The sequence below is a fragment of the Sinocyclocheilus rhinocerous genome, unplaced genomic scaffold (genome assembly GCF_001515625.1).
Source record: "Sinocyclocheilus rhinocerous isolate Xijiao unplaced genomic scaffold, SAMN03320098_v1.1 scaffold831, whole genome shotgun sequence".
Taxonomy (NCBI): Eukaryota; Metazoa; Chordata; class Actinopteri; order Cypriniformes; family Cyprinidae; genus Sinocyclocheilus; species Sinocyclocheilus rhinocerous.
The window spans coordinates 307,677-328,211 of record NW_015641020.1 but is presented as its reverse complement, the minus strand read 5'-3'; the positions used below and the strand labels follow the sequence as shown (position 1 = coordinate 328,211).

Genomic DNA, 20,535 nt, shown 5'->3' with positions numbered 1-20,535 from the left:
ACGTCTGCATGGCTTTAAGTTGCTTATTAAAGAAAAATTATGCACACATAACCAGGGATGTTTCATGCAACTTTGCATTAATAATTCAAAGTTTGCTTTAAGAATGTGATTTTTCTTTTCATTTGGTACCAGAATGTATTTTTGACATGCATATTTTGTGCCTCTTTACACTATGTTGATGTTCATTTTGACATTTTGTTTGTAAGACACACTCCACAGGTACTTTGCATATAAGGGAGTCTTTGGTGCTTGTCAAATGGTGAGATTCTTCAAAATACATTTTTGTTACAGAACAGAGTTGTGGCTATTTCAGTTGTTTTGTCCTGTGTCATATTATTCTTGTTTAAAATGTTTATGCTTTAGTATGTTTCAGTGCAAGTTGAAGTTCAGCTGGTTTAGTTGGTCTGCCGACTGGTTTTCCAGCCTAACCAGGTGAAAAGTCCTGAAAACCCCTCTAAACCAGCAAATAGAACATCCTGGTAGACCAGCAAACCATTTTAGGATGGTTTTAGAAACGGAATTAGGTGTGCTTCTGTGTAAAATGCTTCTTGTAGTGACTTATGAAGGACACCGGGGTCACAACATTAAATGACGATAGCGTGCAATTGTAAACTGTTGCTGTAAATAACCTGGATGCAGATTGCAATTTACAAGAAACCTAGCAGAAGGCTTCGTTCATGACCGTTGAAAGTGCGGCCACTTGTATCCGTTGTTTTTATGTCTCTCCAGAGATCGGCGCTCGTGCACGACCCCAGAAGTTGGCTAGAGGTTTTTGCTGTATCCCTTCTAGCCACAACCCCAGAAGTTCGAGCGCTCGGGTGAAGCAAAATGGCGGAACTCGAGGATGTAACGTTAGACGGCAAACCGCTTCATTCGCTTCGTGTGGCGGATTTAAAAGCCGCCCTGGAGCAAAGAGGGCTCGCCAAAAGTGGACAGAAAAATGCACTTATCAAACGGCTGAAAGGGGTGAGTTTGGTCAAAGGGCGGGCTTAAAACCGTGCGCTTGCTGACAAGTTGAGTAAGAGACGAGACCCGAAAGGCAGGCCAAGTATCGCTGCTTCGAGAGCGGGAATGTTTGTCGAGTCCGTGCGGCTAGTTTTACCGCGTCGCACAGCAATTGTTTTCCATTACTTATGCAGTTACAACACGTAATTTAAATAATACAGCAATACTGATGTTTCTGAACAGTCTTGAGGGTCATGACGAGCCGAGGTCTCAGAGTTGACGTCGTGCCCGCGCGTCGCATGTTTGCAGTGGGGGCGCGCGCTTGCACAACATTTATAAACATGGTAGAAATAACCATGAGTTTCTACAATGTAAAAATGAAGTTACAAATGATACTCACGCTCGATAATCAAGTTTGGGCAATTCCTATAGGCTATTTTATGTAAATCACTCAACTAATTTGGTTTTAAATGCTGCGTTTTAGAGGGTCGGAGTATTTCACACTTCTTTCAGTCGTTCAAAATCGCATTCACGTGAGAGACTTTGTCTTTCGGTTCCTATTTTCCATCGACAATTAGCATAACGACCGACCGGTAAACTGTCAGATTAACGGAGTCATCTGCTAAGTATGTGCTAACGTAGTGAATAATTTGAAAGGCTAATGCCACTCCCACAACTGACGTTAATATAAACACTTCATTCAACGACGCTTCTTCACACTGACTCTTGTATCGAATCGCAAGCAGTCATGTTGTGCTGCTCTGGTAAGTCGTGAGATATTTTTCAAAGCTTTCGGACCTTTTCTTTATACGAACAGTGTATTGAATGGGTTTGTATAGCAAGCAACACGCTTCATCAGATTTAGGAACCTAAACAGAGTGTTTACGAAAATTACTGTTTGTTTACTAAGTTTGATGTGGCAGGCCTATTTTCTATAGCTGTATTTTTGATGTGCATCATCTACTGTGTTTGTGAAGGCTCTTATGTTAGAGAATCTCCAACGAACATCTACCCATCACATTGGTCTTCAGCCCAACTCTCAGGTAAGAAAGACATTTGAACCCTTTCTTCTCGTTTGTGTCATTTATAGATTTATAGAATTATAGTTTAAGTCACTGTCTTAGGTGGTTTAGATGTTTCAACAAATGTAGAACTGGACTACATTGTAACTTCAGCCTTCCTAAAAAAATCTATAAAGCTTGCATTCATTTGTAAGTCTTCTAAATTATCAACATGGTCAAAACTTGTTGCACACAACCTGTAGCCTATAATCTATTACTGATAGTTGATACTTTTTAGTAAGTAAAGGGCCTTTTAGTATGTTTTAAAAATGCCCATAAATTTAACCGTAGTGAAGCAACTTGGGCTTACTTGATTATCCATACAACATTTTTTCAATGTTAAAATACAAAATTGCATTATTAAATTAGTGAGACTGGCATCAAATAAATTTTTCATTTTAATCACACGAATATGTCACACATAGCCTCTTGAATATCTATTACATGCTTACTGCATGTTTGTCATTCTTATTGGCTCCAGGAATTGTGAATGAGATGACCTTGATTGGAGTTTCTTTCTGTGTATGTGTCAGATTGGAGAGGAGATGAGTCAGAACAGCTTTATAAAGCAGTACCTGGCCCCAACTCTCAGGTAAGAAAGACATTTGAACCCTTTCTTCTCGTTTGTGTCATTTATAGATTTATAGAATTATAGTTTAAGTCACTGTCTTAGGTGGTTTAGATGTTTCAACAAATGTAGAACTGGACTACATTGTAACTTCAGCCTTCCTAAAAAAATCTATAAAGCTTGCATTCATTTGTAAGTCTTCTAAATTATCAACATGGTCAAAACTTGTTGCACACAACCTGTAGCCTATAATCTATTACTGATAGTTGATACTTTTTAGTAAGTAAAGGGCCTTTTAGTATGTTTTAAAAATGCCCATAAATTTAACCGTAGTGAAGCAACTTGGGCTTACTTGATTATCCATACAACATTTTTTCAATGTTAAAATACAAAATTGCATTATTAAATTAGTGAGACTGGCATCAAATAAATTTTTCATTTTAATCACACGAATATGTCACACATAGCCTCTTGAATATCTATTACATGCTTACTGCATGTTTGTCATTCTTATTGGCTCCAGGAATTGTGAATGAGATGACCTTGATTGGAGTTTCTTTCTGTGTATGTGTCAGATTGGAGAGGAGATGAGTCAGAACAGCTTTATAAAGCAGTACCTGGCCAAACAGCAGGAGCTCCTCCGACAGAGACTGGAGAGAGAAGCCCGAGAGGCCACTGAGGCAGATGGTAAGCAGACTCACATGTGCATATACACACAGGTTATAACACTGACTTGACTACACCATCTGTGCGGAGATTCTTAACATACAGTGATGCATAATGTTTGAAGTCTCCTATGCTAATTCAGTGTTTCCAGTGATGAGCCTGCCATGCTAATACTGATGCACCAGTCTATCTGGGTGTAACTGAGTTAACTTATCTTCTCACACTTGCAGTGTGCTCTGAGGAAATACTAGGTGGTTTTCAATGGCTGTCAAACGTTGGTATTCTTTGTTAGATTAAATTTCTTTATCTGTGCATTATTGTTGCTGTGCATTAAGGATGTTGACTTTCTCCTGAGTGTATGCCTTCAATTTTCGGACACTTTAAGCTGTAGATGCACATTTTTTTTCACCTTCAAAAAACTCTGTGCATGACCATTTCAATATGCTGCTTTCAGAGACACAGAGTCCTGCTGGCCCTGGGAAGGATGAACACATGTCAACCAAAGATAGCACTTCCTTTCTGCCAGAGAAAGTAAGCACACACATTTGTATAAAAATGACTTAAATATTTGCACAAAAAAAAGTTATAGTTAGAGTAGTACAGTTGTGCCCTCTATCAGATTTAGTTGATCAGTAAATACACAGGCTGATTTGATTTGTGGAATGTAATGTACTAGAGAAGTATAGATCAGCTGTCCAGAACAAACATTACCTTCAATGACAGCATTGGTTTTCTATGCAAGCAGTCAGAATTCACACCACATGTATGCAATCATGTAGAAACGGTAGAGAGTCTGCTATTCTCATGTTGTATTTCCAATGATGAGCTTGCTATGCTAATACTGATGCACCAGAGTTTGACTGTGTCACTCTGGGTGTAAGTGAGTTCAACTAAACTTCTCACACTTGCAGTGTGCTCTGAGGAAATACTAGGCAGTTTTCATGGACTGTTAAGCAGTCATACTCTGATTGCTTATTAGATTACATTACATTATCACTACTGAATAAATAATTAGAAATTGAAGGTCTGGGAACATCTGCTCAGCTTTTATGTATGTGTTTGATCTTTCATTTACATTTGTTTTACATTACATTTGTTTTTTCAGCATCACATCGTACACTCTCATCTGTCCGCAACCCAGGCGGGTGGAGGAGGGTTGCCACAGGACCCTGGGTTAATGGGATCACATAGGTTGGATACAGGCCCTGTTCCAGTGTCTCAAGAGTCACCTGACATTAAAGCTGGAAGGATATGGCATCCTTCTTTCCCTCCTGGCCACGAGGAGGTCGCAACACCCTCTCCTCCACGTGCAGTTGCCTCCTTGTCTGTGCGCGTGGTTGGACAACCTGAGCGTCAAGGCCTGCCTCTCATGATGCCCCGTTCACAAGAGAGAGAGGGAACTGCCCCGGTCGAAGCAGGTCCTGCCCATTCAGTGTTGCAGCTCAGCCGTTCCGCGAGGGCTGCAGCTTGTGCTCAAGTTGATAGTGATGATAATGATGAGGATGATGATGACAGTGATGATGATGATGAGTGGGGTCCTACCTCACATGGGAAAAAGAGCATCCGGACTCCTCCTGTTCACACTCCACCAGCTGCAGCCCCCCAACGATCCCGCCGAAAGCTTCAGCCACCACAGCACATCCCTCCCCAGCCTCAACCAGTCCACCAGCCGCCTCTGCAGCTCCGTCAACCTACTCCTCCCCCATCTCCACCTCCAGAGCTGTCTTTCCCGTTGCCTGACACTCCCAAACAGAGCCCACGTGACCAAGATGAGCCAGCAGACCTAGCAGAAGGTGCTGCTCCAGGGGCAGGCATGGTCTCTCCTCCATCCCTCAAAAGACAGGAGTCCAGCTCCAGTTCTAGATCCAGCAGCCCAGAACCCCCATCCACACGCAGACCTGGACCACTTAGCCTGCTGGTCCGCAAAATGGAATCTGAGGGTATGTTTGATGGTGCACAGAAGGTAGAGATTGAGGGAGAAGGAGAGATGGAAGTTGAAAAGCAGGAAGATGGTAATGCAGAAGTGCAAGACTCAGCTCAGCAGCTTCTCAGGTCAGAGGTGTCTGTGTCAGTACCCACAATGCCCCCTGCTCAACAAGATGCTCAAAACTCTGAGTTGGAAGAGGAGAGAGATGAGCAAAAAAGTGAGGAAAAAGAAAATGAGAAAGTGGATGAGACTTCTGCACCATTCCATTTGACGTCACCCACCACTTTCCCACCTAGAAGTCCACACATTTTCTCAGAGGTTCCACCACCTGATTCACTTACGGCATCCTCCAAACCTGAGCAGGTGTCAGTCCTCACATCAGGGCCGAAGTGCTCTGAAGATATTGCTATGGAGACAGAGGCCTCTACAACGATCTCTGAATCAAAACACAAGGAAGACAAAGAAGTGAAAGTTCTAGAGAAAAAGCCACCTAAACCAACAGAAGAAAGTGAAAAGGCCCTAAAATCGCCACACTCTACATCTGAAGAAGGAGAAATGGATGAAACAAGAGACCGTTCACGGAGAGAAAAAGGTCATGGACGACGCTCATCAATGCCAAGTCAGACACCATCATCTGACACTGATTCAGAATCATCATCCTCTCACAGCCAACAGAAGGTGTGTAACTGGCTTATCAAACCTATGTATTTTAATTCTGTTGGTTACTTCTACCTTTGCTGTGTTCTGATGATGAGCCTGCCATGCTAATACTGATGCACCAGTCTAACTGGGTGTACATGAGTTCAGCACAACTTCTCACACTGGTAGTGTGATCTGAGGACAAACAGAGAGTTCATAGAAACAATAAAAAGTACATAATGGAATGAAGTCATTGTTAATATGAATTTTGATGAAAATATCTTTACTCCAAACCAGGACGAGGAAGAAAACAGAAGAAAAGATGTTCAAAAAGAAAAAAAGGCTCAATCTTCAAGGTCAGTAAAGTATTTCATACACACAGTTGCATTTAGAGGTCGACCAATGTATCAGTTTTGCCGATTAATCGGCACAGATAGTTGATTGCTGGAACTATCTGCAAAAATCCATGCCGATGGTTTTTCCGGGTTCCGCCCGCTGCTGGAGCGGCTGAGAAGGTCTGCTGTCATTATACAGTACGAGAGCGGCCTCTAGAGGCGGAATCACTGAAACGACGTGCTGTTTGTTTTGACACGTGACACTGCGCTGGACACTTCAGACACAAGATTTAAAACACAATGAAACAGTGTGTATACAGTATAATGTAGTACATGTTTTCACATCATTACTAAGTAATTAATTTGTTGACTAGATGCTGCATTAGTGGAGAAAGGACAGCATTTTTTTTTGTTTAAAAGTAGAGGCTCTGATCTTTATTTTGGTGTATTGCATATTCAAATATTCATACAGCAAAATATACTGGAGGCATCAAATTTTTGTGAAAATCATCAAAAATGCTGGCGGGGAAAGAGTTAATGTCACTATTGTTCCCATCCATCTGCATTAGTTTATATCCAGCTGTCACATTAATGCATGTTATTCAGCGAAGTTGCAGATTTAAAGCAGTGAAATGAGAAAGCAAATTGATATGTTCATTCAGCCAACAGAAATCCTGTCGCGCAACAGAGCACCATTCACACAGTTTTCCATTAAATTACATTATATTTGTCCCAAATTGTTGTTAATGTACATAATGACTTCACCCTAGGCAGTAAAATTGTGCATTTTTTTCAGCAAAACGTTTGTCTTTCTATGGCTCTAATAAAGTCTGAATGATTCATATAGAGAGCTATAATATAGATCGTGCTTTCTCTTTCCGTTTAAACACTGAACTTCAAACTCATCTATGCCACTTTTTTGATCATTCTTCAAGTGAACTTTTACCCGTTTGGTGATTTAAATAAACTGTTTTAGACCGCTGCTTGAACTGAACGTGACTCGTCAGGTGTGTGTGTGTGAGATCCCTGATACCTGCGAGTTGTCTGCGCGGATGTAATTTCAATGCTATGGCCTTTGTGTATAGATTTAAAGATGGCCATCTAGTTAGAGTCTGTTAATTTCAACATCTGCTAATACATTTTTAAATTTTGAAGTTGCTTCTGTTAACATTAGTTAATGAACTATGAACTAATTTTAATGATCAATATATAATTCATATTTAATATTAATATCTTTATTTGTTTATAAAGTATGGTTCTTTTTTTTGGGCTTAATAGTAAAGCACTATTTTTTTTTTAAACGGTTGATTAATAAAATCAGTTGATTTAATCTGTATTGGCCAGTGTGGTCCAACCTAGCTATCAGTAAAATCGGTCGACCTCTAGTTACATTGCATTGTACAGGTACAAAAACACAATGCTTTCAGTGTGTTTCAATGCAAACATTCAGCTTATTTATTAATAAGCTGTAAATAAAATAAAATGCAATTAAAATGAATTCTCAGACAGAATATATTTTCCCTTTTTGACTTTGTTCTGGTCATCTGTCATTTAGGAAAATAATTTAATGTCTATCTGTTCCTACTATACCTGTATTTTGAAGTATTTATGTAATGTAATGCAAAAAAAACTCCTTGCTTTCAATGATCATGCAAAAACCAGGAAAGTATGTTTTATGAGAAATGTTTTTTCTGTGTATGCTCTCTACATATTTAATCTGTGTAATGTTTTTTAAATGAATTTCCATTGAGCTCAAATAACTGGAACGGTCACAGAAGTTCATTGGTCAAAATGTGTGGGATGCTTGCCATTCAAGTTACACACATTTCTAACTGTCTTTCACACTTCACTGATTTTCATAACCATTGTCTCCCATTTGCCATCTTTGGAATCACAGAAATTTGTCTAAATGCAGGACCACCCAGCATGTGTGAGCTCAGAAGTGCATGAGCTAAAACGCTGCTGTCTGTTGTCATGCATAGTTTAGTGAGATTGCCCATTTGGCCTCATTCAGGGCTTCTCACCAGGACATCCAGCAGATGGAAGTCCTCCTCGGTCTTTTTCTCTTTATTCTTATTAATGACATGTAGGGGAAATAATGCTATATTGGGTAATGTCTTCAGTAATGTTAAAAATGCAGTGTGAAGAGCCATTAGATTTTATGATACACTTACTGACCAATCATTGTTGTGCACAGATTGGTGACAGAATTGCTACGTTTTTTTTTTCTTTTTCTTTATACCCGTGGCCCTGACTAGGGCATAGGCCACCAATTCTGATGAATACTTAGAAATGAAACCAACAACATCCTAATAAATTTCTCCTTATTTTATATACTAGTCATGTTTTTAGATCCCAGGGTTTATTGAACAAGATTTCTGAAGTGACACTAGAAAGTTAGAACTAAAGAAGAATCTAAATAAAGTCTTTCTTTGTAAGAATAAAGTCTGTCTGTGTAAATTTGACCTACATTGTGATCAGTTCTTAAAGTCATGTGACCAAATAAAGAGAACCAGATAAAACAAATAAGTGGAAATATATAATGTATTAAGCAAAATGATCTGACAGTGAAAAAGTATTTGAACCTTTGCTTTTCAGTATCTGGTGTAACCCCTTTTAGCAGCAGAACAGCAACCAAATGTTTCCAGTAAGTGTAGATCAGTCATCATCAGTTTGGAGGAAATTTGAAAATGGAAAAAAAAATCCCGCAAAAGCTGATCACAATTAATATAAATGTATGCAGAAATAAGACAATTCTTAAAGGGATAATTCACTCACAAAATTAATATTGTCTCATTTACTCACATGTCATTCCAAACCTGTATGGTTTTCTTTCTTCAGTGGATCATAAAAGAAAATATTTTAAGAAATGTCTCAGTGCATTTTATTTATTTTTTGTCCATACAATAGACAAAACGGTTTGGTTACCAACATTTTTTTGCAGAAGAAAGAACTTTTTCCTGCACAAGAAATGTATATAGGTTTGGAACCACACGAAGGTGAGAAAATGATAAATGATGGTGTATATAAAAATAAATAATGACGGAATTCTCGTTTTTGGGTAAAAACTAAACCAAATTGGATGTTTATTTTAAACGTAAGAAACCAACAGTTAGAAAATTATTAGTATATCTTATCTAAACACAATTTAAAACCCGTCCACGTAATAGTTAATTTGACTATATGGAATATGAAGGCGGTTGTATTTTTAAGCAGGCGTTCTATACGACAGCCAATACACTGGCGTGGCCTCGGAGGAGGGGTCCTGCTTGTACTGCTCATACTTCCCCTAGCGCTACTCAATATGGCTGCTCCGTGAGCGCCGCCGTGACTATACCGACGCATTGCACAAGAGAGAGAGAGAGAAAAAAAACAGCCTTGCTGCGCGTCCGCTTCTCACATTCCTTCCTACGCATCTTTGACCGGCAGAACCGGTATAAACGGCCGTCGCGGTCCCGGTTACAGTCTGACATTATGCTGTCGGACGGCAATAAAAACGGGTAAGGTTTGAGAGAGGGAGAGGTGGTTTCTAGAAATACCCTCCAGGGCTGGGTCGGCACATCGTTTAGGTGATATACATTTATAATATGAGCTTAAGCGATCGAGCGATTGTGTTTGTACGGTGGTCCCTGTATTGTCTTTAGTTAAATGTGAAACGAAATATAGTTTTATTTCATTTTAGATGCCGTCTCGACAGCGCCTTTAGCTGTGTATTAAGACCCAGTGAGCTACCTACCTAGGCAGCACTTTTGGCGTCATAATGATCGGATTGAATCAGACGGCACATATGATGCCCCAAAAATGGTTTTGATATGGGTATCAGTAGATTTTGAAACGCAGGCGTTTTCGTCATGATGTTGGGGCAGGGGATATTGTTCAGGCACTTGGGTTCATTAAAGATGTGGGCAATTCTCGGGCATTATTAGTCATGAGAGATGCATGTAGTCTTAAATTAGTAATTGAGATACCGTGTCCACGATGGCCTGTTTGAAAAAGGTTGCAACATATCATCTTATGAATAAAACAATGTTAACTCAGCTTACATTTCACTTAAGCCCATTTAACAGTGTAACAATTTATGTAAGTAGTTAGGCGTAGTAAACCTGTTATTAATGCTAAAATTAATGGTGTGGTAAGGTAAGTTTCGTGATCCAAATGAGAAGTTGTGTGGTCCGCATAGAGCTGTGTATTAGGTTTCAACTATTTTCTTTGAAGGAAAGCAAATCATATGGTATTCATATGCTAGGTATTGAAAGTCCTCAAGGGGAAAGGGGATGTTCCCTAGTGAGCAATGGCATCAGTGACGGAAAATAACAGAAATGTGTTTTAAGCTAAAGAGATCACACTTTGAAAAATGCCAGTCTGACAAAATCAGTCCGAATACAGTATTCTACATTAACTGTTACAAAGTGTCTTAATGCATGGAAAATGAACTCTGAGGCTACTGTAGTTCAGTTTGAGGCTGTCTTTCAGGTTTTCCTCTTGGTGCTTGCCAGCTTTGCATTCATGTGTAAATGTTAAGTATTCTAAGCACTTGGCTTTTTTGTCCACGAGGGATCTGGCTACCCGTCCCCCTTCCCCTCAGCATGTGTTGATTGCTTTAATACAAAGGGAAAGCCTTGTGCTCTGAGAACCCAGAGGCAGTTTTTCCTCCTTCGAGCAAATGGCATCAGGGCTGTTGTGTCTCTAGAGACCACGGTGCCAAGGTGTGCTGCACAGGTGTGTGTTTATGTGTGAGAGAGATGGATTGGTTATCTATAGAACAATGAATGTGATTAATCACCTGTAGGTATGGGAATGTCAGGAGCTAGTGAATATTTTGGCGCTTTGTTTGCCATGGTTTAGCATTAACATCAAAAGTGTTGCATACAATTCCGGCAAGTCTGTTATGTGTTTAAACTGTTTTATTACTGTGATAGCTGATGATTGGTTGTGAAGGTCATCGGATGTACACTACTTTTTCATACGTTTGGCATCGGTAAGGTTATTTATTTATTTAAGAAGTGTAAATAACTTGGGTAACTATATTAATATATTTTAATGTCATTTATTCCTATGATGGAACAGCTGAATTTTCAGCAGTCATTTATCCAGTCTTCAGTGTCACATGATCCTTCAGAAATTATTCTGCTCATTTAGTGCTCAATAAACTTTTCTTATTATCAATGTTGAAAATGGTGCTAGTTGTTTCAGGATTTTTGAACAAAGTTAAAAAGAACTGCATTTATTTGAAATAGATATCTTCTGTAGCATTATAAATGTCTTCTTTACTGTCACTTTTGATCAATTTAATGTATCTTTGCTGAATAAAAGTCTTAATTTCTTTAAAAACTCTCCCCAAACTTTTGAACTGTAGTGTATTTGGACTGTGATACACTATGTGCTGTGCCCCTCAGTAGTGGAAGTTTATTTGGTGGAAAGCTCAAGGCCCATAAGCAGAACCTCAAGGGGGCCATTTGCTTGATTTTTAATCTTTTTGCAGTTATGTTACTAGTGTTGGGCGAAATGCTCCATACGCTGATACACAATATTATGCTAATTTATTTAATTATTTACTTACTTGGTTTCATAGCCGGAAAGTGAAGCAACTCCAGGGTAAGGCTAATAGCAGCCTAATGTTAGGATGTCATGTCATAAAATATTTTTAATATGACTGAATTGGTATTTTACAAAACAATTTAATAGAAACATTGCAAGTTACTACTAATAATTCTTACATTTCCTCAGTTATTCAAACAGCAGCTACAGAAAACGAGCAAAGAACATTAGCATTATCAGAAAGAACATCACTGACTTCAGTCTAGTGTGAGTTTATTTACTTTAAAAAACATTCCCGTTATAATCACTGAAGCTATCAACACTGTATGATGAATAAATCTCTTATACTTACATCGCACATACATCTGCACTTCTGTACATCTATGCGAAAGAGCAGAATTCAGTCAGCGAACGCACACTGAACAACAAAACTCTGGTGTTTCAGCGATGACTCATCTGAGCACCTTTGATTGGCCATTGCATTCATAAACTCAACGGAATCGTGTGTGATTTGTTATAACAAGCAACACTGTAAAAATGCAGAAAAAGAAATGTGGTGCAAATAAGCTCTGATATTAATTAGATGGTATTACTAGCCTGATAATAATAATAAAAAATAATTTGCGTTTTATCGTCAAAGGCATCAGCCATAGGCGATATCTCTGACTATCGTTGATACATGATACTGTCGTCTATCGGCACAACCCTATATGTTACCTCTCTAGCTGTACAACAGTTCAGTAATATAGAGAATTGCGGTCTCATAATTCCCCACCCATTTAATTGTTATGTGTCTTTTTAAATGTGTATACGTGGCTCCTGGAGGGCCGGTGTCCTGCAGAGTTTAGTTTCAACCCTAATCAAACACACCTGACCAAGCTAATTCTCATTCTAAAATTCTAGAATTCCAAAAAATTCAATTCTAAATTATTCAGGACTATTTAAAAATGATGAACAGGTGTGTTGGATAAGGGTTGGAAGTAAACTATGCAGATCACTGGCCCTCCAGGACCGGAGTTGACTTGCCCTGGTGTATACGGACCTTGGTTACACTTTTAAAAAGATACACATGTATTTGATTTTCCCTCAATGTTTTCAAGTTTTATTACCATGGCATATACCAGCTTATGTATGTATGTGTGATGCTGGCAGTGAGAGTCATTTAGCCAGGCTGTTATTTATAGCGTGACCCAGATCAACCAGCCTCAGCCACCTTACCCCTCACTCTCTTTCTGTCTCTTTCTCTTGTTCTTTCTCTAGGGAGGTAAAGCAGGAAGCTCTCTCTGAGCCTGCAGGCCAAGTTGCTATGGAACTGGAGAGCCGCTCTCATTCAGAGAGTGCTATGCAACAGTCTGACCACCAGGGGGCAGATTCCTGCAACACCCGCCCAGAGGAGGTAAGAAGGCCCACAGAACAAAGAACCAGTGGAAACTATAACTCTTAAATATTGGCTGGGGTAACTGAAGTTTGTAAGGCAGTTCTAGCTGAACCTTTTGGAGTCAAGGTGATTTCAAATTTGTTGTCTGTCTTTAGATTTAATTCAGGATTGGATATAAGACTATTGTTGCCATTATCCTCTTCTGTTTTTCCTTTCACTCCATAGCAGCAGTGTCTGGGGGATGTGGATACCTAATAATGTTCGAAATTAGACACTGTTGAGGTCATTGTGTGTGAACGAGGATGAATCGGTGCTAATTTTAAAAGTGCCATTTAACACATTCAGATTTTATACCTTTTTGTATTGAACGTAAATCCTGTTGTAGCTTAAAAGATTTTGAGACAAATTAAAATGGCCAACTAGTCATCCATCAAATGAGATCAATTATTTTTTATTTGTTAAATGATTTTAACAAATATTTTTAACTGTGGTGCTTTATAAAAGTTTAGAGAGGCAACTGCTTTTCGGAAGTTCCAAGACTAATAACCCTTCTTTGAGAAGTTACATCTAAAATCACCCCTTTATAAAACAAATCCTTATCATATATTGTGCCATAAGTGTTTAGTTAAACAGTGCAGTGTGTATTTGAGTTATAGGGAGCAGAATAAGACAAGACCCTGGCAACATGTAGTTTGAGATGTAGGCTCTAGTCTCTCTCTGTCCTCTCTTTTTCCAGCTATTTCTCTCTCTCTCTCTTTGCCCCTGTCGCTCTCACTCTTGTTGCCTTTCTCTTTTTATCTCTGGATCTGGTAGTATGACTGTTTTGTGGTTTAAAATCCCATTGATTGCTTTGTTGTGAAGGTGCCCTCCCCTCTTCCATTGCTCATACTGGTACCTGCATACTGCCACCACCTCTTCTCCTCTACCACCTCCATCACCTGCCCCGCTATGCCCAAGCGTCTCGGCTGTACCTGAACTAGGCCCCCAGAGTCGCCACTGCATACTTAGCCTGACGGAACCTGCCGGAGCATTGGCCACTGCCTCGTCATACAAAACTGATGTGGCCTCCTGATGGGTCTGCTTAAGAGAAGCCGAAATAGCTGGTGAGACGGGGGAGGCGCAAGTTGTATTATGCCAAAGAAAGAATGATGCTTAACAACAGAGACATTTTTCAAAGCGTTTACACTGGCCAAACGCAAGCATCAGATGGACTTCTCCTGTCAGCATGATGGGAACACAGCTGTCTTGATGCCGCCTGCTATTTTTACCCACGCTTCAGTACACGAATGAACTGATATCTGCAGAGACTCATTACACAGACATCTGATGTTTCTCACATGCCTGTAGACTGATCTCCGTGAGTTGAACAATCTAAGATAATGAAGTGAGGATTATGGGCTCATTTACTACAAACTATTTTTCCTTTCGTTTTGTCTCGTCAGTTTGTCAACAGCCATACTTTTTTATATGTATATATGTATAAAGGACTTCCCTTGACACTTTTACTACAAATGGACTTTATGGGATATTTCAGAGAACTTTCAGAGAATTTCAACCAAATTCCCAGATGAACTTGTGGATGGCACCAGAGTGAGACCCTTTGCAAAACATTAAGAAAGGAAAACCCTCTTTTCCTACACATCACAGGACTTGATGTAGATGATAAAATGCTGTGAGCGATTATTACCGGAATTTTGGCTTGTCAAACGTCATGTTTCTTATTGGTTCAAAGTGTGGATGCTATCTCCCCAGCCAGTCTGGACACCAGGAGTTTTTTGCCACAGACTTCTGTTGTTTCCTGAACATTCAACAAAAACTTTAAAGACTTTTTCAAAGACCATTTGAATCACAATTCCCACCACAAGAGCCAAAAACAGCTATTGAAACAAAAAGTGCAGTTCCAGTCAGCCGGCCAATCAGCACGCTCAATTGTGATCGTGTCTCACCCTCACTCCTCAGCCTCCGCTGATTGGACCTTTGTTGCCTAGATACAGTGCACACTGCTGTGCGGTTGGGCCATAGCCAAGCCAGAGAGGAATCAGGTGTCAATGGTACCAGGAAAACCCTTTTTCCCAAGATGTATTTGTTTTTAAATAACTTAAAATGGAAAGAAGGTTTATTGCTTTGTTAACAATGAGGTTAGAGGGTGTTAGTAATCCTATATTTTACAGCATATGTGGAAAAGTAGGGAATTTGGTCAAGCATGTGTTAGCCGAAGTCATGTTAAAATAAAAACTAAAGCAATGGCAAACATAAGGGACTTATTCAGAAACCGTTTATAATAATGATGGGATTCTCAAAGCCTCTTTTTATCAAAGCAACTGTACATTATTGGTGTAACTGATAGCTGTGCATCTGTTCTTTCCTCCTCTCCTTTCTCTCATTCCCCTCCTTTTCCCAATGTCTCTTTTTTTTGTTGTGTGTCTCTTCCTCCACACATCCACTTGGATCTTGTTTCTCCTCTCTATTTCATTTCAGAGCTCCACCGTAAAATCGTTTGCAGCCCGCAAGATCTCTCTGACCAGTAAGTGTCTTCAAAATGTTACTTCTTTTTTTACCGTTTGTCCACTGACAGGTTGCTGCAGCCCATTCTGTGTGTTTCCTCCAAAGGAAAAATTATTTAAACCTGTTGATCTAGAACATTAACCAGTAAATTGGGCAGGATACTGACCTCACCAAGTAGTTTTCAAAGTGAAAATAACTCTGGCTAGAGTGCAAAATAAATTAAATTCCACCAAAATGGATCTGTCCCATCATGTGGCTTCACTGAAACCAGTCCATTGCAACGTCATGTGATGTGCATAAAGCATGCTCTTGTATGCTTAAAGAAGCTGAATTAATTTGCAGTACCGTTCCAATGAAAAAAGTGTTACAGGGTCCGTTAGGAATTATATGCTTTGTTATGCTCCTTTACCAGTCATTTACAGCTGGATCTGTTTCTAGGTTGTGCGATTTTGTGATTAATTTTCCTTGGCACTAGGTAAAACGGAAATTGCGTCATCTGAGGCAGAGCCAGTGGGTGGAGCCAGCAGGAAAAGAAGGTGGGGTTCTAGTACAGCAGTCACTGCCAAGAAGCCGTCAATCAGCATCACCACTGAATCGCTGAAGGTAAATTATCCAAGACCGCTCCCACATTACCTTAACAGATACATGATGAATCACTACCTGCTTTTGACAGCCTGAAATTCAGTGGTACAGGTTCAATGTTGCCGTATTCCCAGGTTTAATTTAACTCCTAAATATATGGACTTTGTATAGTATGGACATAATTGATTACTGAATTTAATTGTCAGTTTTATGTGTAATAGTACTGCGTAAGAGTATTTTTACATAACTTTGCACTGTTACTTAACTACAAAACTCTCTTACAGACACTAATTCCAGACATCAAGCCCCTACAGGAGGCGATGGTCGAACTGCATCCAGATGAGGGGCGTCTCTCTGGGGATGAGGACTCATCCGGGCCTCATGAGCAAGAGGAACCAGAGGAGGATCAGGGCCTCAAGATCAGACGCACAGTGACACAGGTGAGCACTGGTAGCTGACAAAACAAATAATAAAGGGATAGTTCACTCAATAATGAACATTTTGTCACTTACTCTCAAGTTTCAGACCTGTATGAGTTTATTTCTTCTCCTTAAAACAAAAGATAAGTTGCTGGTCCTGATTGACTTCCATAGTATTTGTTGTTGTTGTTTTTCCCCATACTGTGGAAGTCAGTGGAGACCAGCAACTGTTTGGTTATCCACATTCTTCAAAATATCATCTTTTATGTTTAACAAAAGAAAGAAACTCTTACTGGTTTGGAATAACTTATGGCTGAGTAAATGATGACAGAATTTTCTTTTTTGGGTGAACTATCCCTTTAAGGTTTGTCTTTTGTACTATGAACACCAGTGCATAAGACTGCTGCACAATACAGCAGAAATAACTTAAACATGCTTTAAATCATTTTAAAAAGTTAAATGGCTTATTGATTTAGGAGTGAATCTTTTTGTAAGAAAGCATTTTGTCATCGTCTTTTGAAGTTCACCGTTTACCTCTGCTATTCAGTGAACGTTTTTGTATCACTAAACTTTGGTCCAGATTGTTCCTCTTGATGGACATGAGAATGGACAGAAAGAAATGGAGGAGGAGGATGAAGAAGAAGAGCAGAAGTGGACTAAAGGAGAAACAGAAAAACAAAGGAAACAGGAGAGCTCCCCTGATGCTTCCATGGAAATACAGGATGGCGAGTCCAAGAAAGGTGACCATCCATGATTTGCTGGATTCATTTAAAATAATCTTAACATATTTTAAAAGAGCTCTGGGGGGGTTTTCAAGCAGGATTATAATTGTTTTTTTCTCTCTCAGTCACTCCCAGTGATTCTTTGGTGCGCCGCTCCATCAGTCAGCAGAAATCAGGCGTGTCCATAACTATTGATGATCCCATACGGACGGGTCGCCAGCTCTCTCCTCCTCGTGGAAAAACTTCCAACATCATACACGTCTACAACCTGGTAAGCACTAGATCACACTGCTCATTTCACTGCTCAATGTCTCACTATAATGTTGGGATGTAATTTGTATATAAAATAATTTGACTGTATGAATATCAGTGTTTCCCACAGACTTACACTCTATGTGTGGTGGCACTTCCCCCGGGGGAAATATACATGTATATAATGTAAATATAAAACAGCAGACGGGCTGATTGAAAATGCAAATTTACTCTCTGCCAGCAGGAGGTGCTTTAGGAGCAGCGGAAATAGCAGTTTCCCCGGTAACGGCTGTAAACAAAGCAGCGCTGCACTCATGAACGCTATTTTATCAGGCATTATAAGAAATATTAAATGAAAATGACATCAAAACTTTTCTGAAGACAATCGGTTCCCTACAAAGATACATTCATATAAAAACACCCGTGCCGCGTTTTGACTTTGAAACGTACAGTGATCATGTTTATTCAATGAAGTCAAAGCCTTTTGGAAAATCTACAGTGTATACATTGGAAAACCAATGTATGGGAAACACTGAATATTGCCCCTGACCTCTTCAGTTTCTTCTGAGCAACATAGTACTTGAGATCAGATATGTTTTGTGTTTTTTGAGATTGAGTCTAGAGGTTTTGCTGCTCTTTTGACCCCTGATCTGAACTTTTTCTCTGTAGGTGCGACCTTTCACCTTAGGGCAGTTGAAGGAGTTGTTAAATCGGACAGGTAAATTGGTGGAGGAGGGTTTCTGGATCGATAAGATCAAATCTCACTGCTATGTCACAGTAAGTTATAATTGTTGTTATTATTATTATTATTTCTATGATTACACTACAGTTCAAAAGTTTGGAATCAGTAAAATTTTGTTTTTGAAATAAAAAAATTTTTCCAGCAAGGACACATATTGACCAAAAATGACGGTGAAAATTGTGAAAAATATTTAAATAGATAAATATTAAAATATTTCACTATAACTGTGTTTTTCTGTATGTTTGTTTAAATGCAGCCTTGGTGAGCATATAAGACTTGTATGAAAAATAAATCTTAAAAAAATATTTAAAATCGTACTGACCCCAAACTTTTGAACAGTAGTGTATTTTATTCATTTTGTATTGTTTATTCTCTTGTGATATAATCTCATTGTTCATTAGAGATATTATATTGTGCCACATGATGCCTTTAGTTTTCTTTTAACCTCCATTCTGTCATGTTCTCTCTCAGTACTCCACTGTAGAGGAAGCTGTGGCCACTCGAGAAGCACTGCACGGTGTGAAATGGCCTACAAGTAATCCCAAAGTACTACGTGTGGATTTTTGCGAGCAGGATGAGGTCTGAAAAGTTTGCTCAAATCTACCTCATTTGCTTTCTTTGCTGTCAGGCATTCTCATCTTCCCATATTATAATCAAACTTTGCACCCTTCTCATTATGTTGTATTTTGTTCCATCTCCAGTTGGACTTCCATAAAGGTCTGGTGTCCAGTGCCCGTGCAGTTGAAGGTCATGACCCTCACGCCTCAGGAACTTCAGCCCGCCCTGCCGCCCATCACCCACTTCCACCTGCAAATCACGAAAAAGAGAAGGAGCGAGAAAGAGAGCGAGACGGAGGAGCTTCAGCTGTGAGAGACCAGTGGGCAGAGAGGGAAAGAGCGATGGAGAGGAGAGAGAGGACTCGTTCTGAGCGGGAGTGGGACCGGGATAAAATCAAGGACTTTGGGAAGGATGACCGAGACAAAACGAGAAGGTCACGATCGCGGGAGCAAAGACGCAGAGAGAGAGGCAAGAGCAAAGAGAAGAGAACAGAGAAGAAAGGTGAGGAAAACTAAATCTTGTGAAATGTTTAATGTCAATTTTTCTTCTATTTTGACTTAATTTGACATTGTCTCCCCCTTTGTTTTCCAGATAAACCAGAAGAGCCTCCTGTAAAGCTTCTTGATGACCTTTTCCACAAAACTAAAGCAGCTCCCTGTATATACTGGTTACCCCTCACAGACGAACAGGTTAGGATGACTTCCTCTAGTCTAAGTCACACGGAACACTTTTTTTCTCTCTCTCTTTTCTTAAATTAAGCCCTTGCTTTTTTTCCAGGCGACACAAAGAGCTCTAGAGCGTGCTGAGCGCATAAAGGAGCGAGAGAAGAGGAGGAAGGAACTCCAGGAGGAAGAGGACAAAAAACAAGAAGAACGGAGAGAGCGAGCAAAAGGACGTGACAGAGAGGGTGGGAATGCAGGTGTTGTGAGACGTTCAACTGAGGGAGAGAGAGACAGAGGGAAGGAAAGAGAGAGAGAAAGGGGCAGAGAGGCAGAAAAGAGGAGAGACAGCCACAGAGGCTACGGTAGCGACTCCAAAACTGCAGGGGGGAGCAGATGCTCACAGAGCCGTAGCAACACCTCCAGAGACAGACGACACTGAGTGCACAAGTGTGGATGTGTGTGAGATGGGTTTGTAAGATCAGAGTCGTCAGCACATGATGACAGCTCCAAGGATGATGAATGCATGATGGATAGGTCACTCAAAAAATTAAAGTTTTGTCATCAATTCACCCTCATGTCATTCCTAAATTGTATGTTTTTTACGGAAAACAAGTGTTTAAAAAAATTATTCAGCTTTTTTGTCCATACAGTGAAGTCGAAATAAAACTGGATCCCATTGACTTTATTTGTATTGCCAAAAAAGAATTTTTTTTTAATTTATTTTTTTTACCTGTTTCATGTTTTGTTTCATTGAAGAAATAGGTTTGGAACAACATGAGGGTGAATAAATGACGACTTTTTTTTTTGTGTGAATTATCCCTTTAACATGTATTTTTCCTAATAATGTCATAAGCGCTCACTGCTGTGCACATTAGCACACGTCTCAGTGACTCAGCACTGTTTTAAACTGTCAAACTTTTTTTTTTTCGTCTTCCCATAAATCTCAAATGAAGCAGGACTAAACCTAATGAAGGGACTGTTGAATGTTGTTTATGTTCAAAGTTAAAAAATAATCTTATGGATGTGTGTGTTTTAG

At 39.6% G+C, this 20,535-nt stretch overlaps 1 protein-coding gene across 1 annotated transcript; it reads left to right on the top strand.

Annotated features, from left to right (window-relative positions):
* Positions 1-800: 800 nt before the first annotated feature.
* LOC107753932 (apoptotic chromatin condensation inducer in the nucleus-like) lies at positions 801-20,106 on the top strand. The gene is made up of 17 exons (XM_016570214.1): positions 801-966; positions 1,923-1,988; positions 3,150-3,261; positions 3,695-3,771; positions 4,346-5,845; positions 6,104-6,162; positions 12,940-13,075; positions 15,536-15,581; positions 16,038-16,165; positions 16,429-16,584; positions 17,144-17,303; positions 17,411-17,556; positions 18,207-18,314; positions 18,751-18,858; positions 18,981-19,338; positions 19,429-19,526; positions 19,615-20,106. Exons 1-17 carry the CDS (start codon positions 829-831, stop codon positions 19,936-19,938), a joined length of 3,720 nt encoding a protein of 1,239 aa, XP_016425700.1. The 5' UTR covers positions 801-828; the 3' UTR covers positions 19,939-20,106.
* The last annotated feature ends 429 nt before the right edge of the window (positions 20,107-20,535 follow it).